The sequence below is a fragment of the Acipenser ruthenus genome, chromosome 3 (genome assembly GCF_902713425.1).
Source record: "Acipenser ruthenus chromosome 3, fAciRut3.2 maternal haplotype, whole genome shotgun sequence".
NCBI lineage: Eukaryota > Metazoa > Chordata > Actinopteri > Acipenseriformes > Acipenseridae > Acipenser > Acipenser ruthenus.
In genome coordinates this window covers 8,227,794-8,231,743 of record NC_081191.1, presented here as the reverse complement: position 1 = coordinate 8,231,743, position 3,950 = coordinate 8,227,794, and the positions used below count along the sequence as shown (strand labels likewise).

Below are 3,950 nucleotides of genomic sequence, written 5' to 3'. Positions count from 1 at the left end.
TTTTTTAAAACATTTGTTGGTATGACAAATAAAACAAATACCAACTAAATATGTTTTATATACATTTCAGCTAAGAATGTTTTCTACAAAATATTTACCTTTTTTTCACATCACCTTTGGAAAACAAACTGCAGTTGAGTTGGAATATATTAATTAGTACACTGCAATTAATATTTAAGAGTTAAACAGATTTTACTCAACAGGTTTTAAACACATTTATATTCTTTACACTGTTGTTTATTTGTGTGTCTGTGGTATTCTTAAACAATTTACAGTTTACACAGCATAATATTTATGTTTAAGTCTTTAAAATCTTTACAGTGGTAGTATATAATGCAATACTGTATGCTGATGCTTATTTTTGTAATGCAATGCAATATAGCACCATCAATATATAACTGGTTTGGCATATGGCTAGTAAACAGTAAAAACTACAGTTAATAGTTAATACTAGTTAATAGTTGTGTTTTTTTTTTTGTTTTTTTTTTTCTTTACCAAGTTTAGAACTGACCAAACTAATACACTTTTCAACATAGTGAAATATTATACGGTCATCAAATTGGGTAGTTTAGCATTTCGCTATTTGCCCACTAAGGAGCTATATTAGCTATCATAACACTTCTACTCATACTGTGTAATTATGACACCTAGCACGAGATTGTTCTACCGTTAACAACATTCTTACTTTGTGTTTATTATAACATTTTAAGTAGTATTGTGCTGCCAACTTCACCAGTTGATACTCATAAACAAATCCACTCAAAACCACAGAAGTGACGTGGAAAAAGAAACCAGTATTGGTTACAGCCTATTCTCTCTGCAATATGTTCACGTTAGAGTCGGTATTGTCTTATGGGGAAAATGTACACATTTGCAGAGTATTTGTCTCTTTCGCATAATACAAAATATATTAAACACAATATTTTTTAACAGCAATATCGAAATATAAAACTGCAGTGTCACTTAGCATTCCAACTGAAATGTCTGTTCTGTAGAATTATTGTTTTTCGTTCTTTAAGAGTTCAGACATAAAGGAGATATACACAATAGCGAGTCGCAGAGTCTCGATTCTTGACAACCTTTTCTCGTAAGCAAAGGTGGGAACCTTCTTACGCAGATCATCGAAGGCTTCGTTTAAACTGAACATTCTTTTTCTCTCTCTGATGTTGGCGGCATGGCGTTGGTTTGAGGTGATCACGCGTTTTCTTTTAGATCGCCCCGTTAATGAACTCATACTGCAGTCAGGCGAATTCTCCATACCCAGTGAGCCAAGGGACACTTTGCTTTCTGCGTCTGCAAAACCATGAATGGAGGCAAAATCATAAAAGCGTTCACGTATATCCATGCTGTGTAAAGACGTTGCTTCAGATTGTTTCGATTCTGCAGAGAAATTCAAAGGCAATTCTAAAAAGCTCCCGTCTGTAACGAAGTCCATAACTGTAGAATCCAAAAACTGTCCCTGGATTTCCATTGCTTCAGGGCCGTTTCAATAAATTTTAAGAAGCATCTGTATGAATTCTTGATATCTCCCTTTATAAAGGATTTTTTTTTATTTTTTACAAATTCTTGTCCCTCCCAAATAGCGAGAGGACAATAGTATTTATTCCATTAGTCTTTACAACTAGATAGATAACAGGATTTTTTTTTTTTTTTTTAACGTGTATAAAGTCTGACAATAACCTTCTTTGAGATTGATGAAAGCGGACAGCCAACGCTTTGGGGCGCGTGGATATCACAATGGAATCTTCAGAAATTACTGAATCCTGTCAAAGCGATCACGTTGAGTTCCTTGTTGGCAATGGTCCATGGGTCTTACCTGCTGAGATTTCTTTTATATATATATATATCTTCTTATCAGACTGCAAGCAAACTTATTATCAGTTCTTCAGAAGTAGCCAAAAGCTCTGCAAAGGCATTCAAAGTAAAATCTTGACAGGTCTGCGAGCCTCATTTGATCTAAGACAAGTGCATGTCTGCTCTTAATGAGGTTCTGAAGAGGAGATCTGCTTTACAAAGGGTCACCCAGAAGTGTTTACCCTGTATCCTAGTGCAGTGGGAGCTGCATAATGGAACCTCGATTTACTAAACGAAGCAATGTGGGGCAGCAACTATAACATTCTCAACGGTTACTGTTTGAGGTAGCTTTATTTTGCAAATAAGTTCAAATAAGTGCCTGTCTGAAGCAAAACGTTCCACTCAACTACATTCGTTATTCACCTCACACGCCTGGTAAAAACACGTAGGCCTAGGTTAGACTTTTAAAATTTAAATAGAATTTTCACTTTTCTAATAAACACCTTGTAGTTGTTAAATAACGTTAAAAAATTATTGAAACGATCCCAACAACCAAATAGAGAATTTTGAGCATTTGGAAACAATAATAATAATAATAATAATAATAATAATAATAATAATAATAATAATAATAATAATAATAAATATTTGTCAGAGTAATTAATATATTCTGGATTAATTATTTTTTTCATTTTTTATTATTAGTATAATTGATTCATTACAATTGATTTATATTTTAAGTGAGATGCAGGGCCTATTCACAAAGCTTACATTGATGAAGTCTTTAAAGATTTATTTATTTATTTTTGTAGTCTGTTTTTATGGATCAACCTAATTCTGTCTATATTCACAAAACTATTCTAAAACAGCAAAATAATCCAACAAGTCTTGAACATTTGAGTCTTAAATCATTTATTAACTAAAAACTTTGTAGAATGAAAAAAAGTATAATTTATATATACACACAAAAAATAAAGCATTATGGAGGTTTTTTATCCATTCTGTAAAAACAACTGAAATAACGTTATACTCACATAGTAAACATCTTTCTCTGTAAAATAAATTCAGAGGAGTTACCATCATTTGATGAAAACTAGCATCACTTCATATCAATACAATGGACAGCTCCTGCTTTTCAGGGTTTAGCACAGGAATAAAAATAAAACATACCTATAGAGCCTAAAAAAGCACAGTTTGTCTGCTTTATATAATACCAAATTCAGTAAGTTAATTGATAAACCACAACAAGTATGTGGGTGGCAATGAAGGCCCAAGTAAAATTACTACAATAGTACTTTTTGAAATACTGCATACTACTATAACCACCTTGAAGTATGGCTAGCAGGACTGAGGAATACCACAGTATGTTGCTGTTTACTGCATTTTACAGTAGTTAACTGCAGGAAATGATAATATTTACTGTGGATTATTGCAGTTTAATTAATACAAGTGACAACAATAATGATAACTCTAACATTAATTAAGCATCCACTTAAGGGTATCTTATATGGTAAATAATCTCCTTTTTCAACTTATATCTCCTTTCAGATAGCCACTTCATATGTACAACTTTTCAGACACCTTCCCTAATAGGGCTGATATATTGTGGTCATGGAAAAAAGGATTAGTGAAAAACACTTATGGCAGTAAGTTTACAAAGCTGCCACTGCCACACTGTCAAAGTCTCATATCTCACAGACCATTTGAAACAGCCACTTCATATTTGCATGGTTATGTGTTCATGATGTTGACATGGATCTCTGACCTAATAGAGCTATATTCTATGGTAAACAGTTCATTTCCAGTACCAATGTCTTTCAATAAATATGAACCATTTCACATTGTTTTAACCTCAACCACACTAACGATACTGGTCTTTTTTTCACATATCCAATATTCCAGTCTCTTACAGTATGCCTTGAGGATGCTGCAGCACCATTTACGCACTTCACAAATCACCCAGGCTGGAGTTCTAAAATTCTCCAAGTCATCATTGGATGGGGAGGTCTTCTTCAATAAAGACACTGCTAAGATGTGAAGGTGGTATCAGGGTTTCCTATACTGTTAATTCCAGGTATGTATACGTTTTTATAATTATTTTTATAACCCTTTGCCCACAGGTTGTTTTGGATTTCGAACCAACCACCCGGACCTTC

The 3,950-nt window shown here is 33.3% G+C and overlaps 1 protein-coding gene across 1 annotated transcript; it reads right to left on the bottom strand.

The window, feature by feature from the left end:
- Positions 1-367: 367 nt before the first annotated feature.
- On the bottom strand, positions 368-1,666 carry LOC117435807 (pancreas transcription factor 1 subunit alpha). The gene has a single exon (XM_034059248.2). The coding sequence runs from the start codon at positions 1,469-1,471 to the stop codon at positions 998-1,000; it is 474 nt and encodes a 157-aa protein (XP_033915139.2). The 5' UTR covers positions 1,472-1,666; the 3' UTR covers positions 368-997.
- Between the last annotated feature and the right edge of the window lie 2,284 nt (positions 1,667-3,950).

Bases quoted from the DNA above. Each gene is read 5' to 3' on its own strand.
- LOC117435807 (XM_034059248.2), bottom strand. From the start codon at position 1,471: ATGGAAATCCAGGGACAGTTTTTGGATTCTACAGTTATGGACTTCGTT.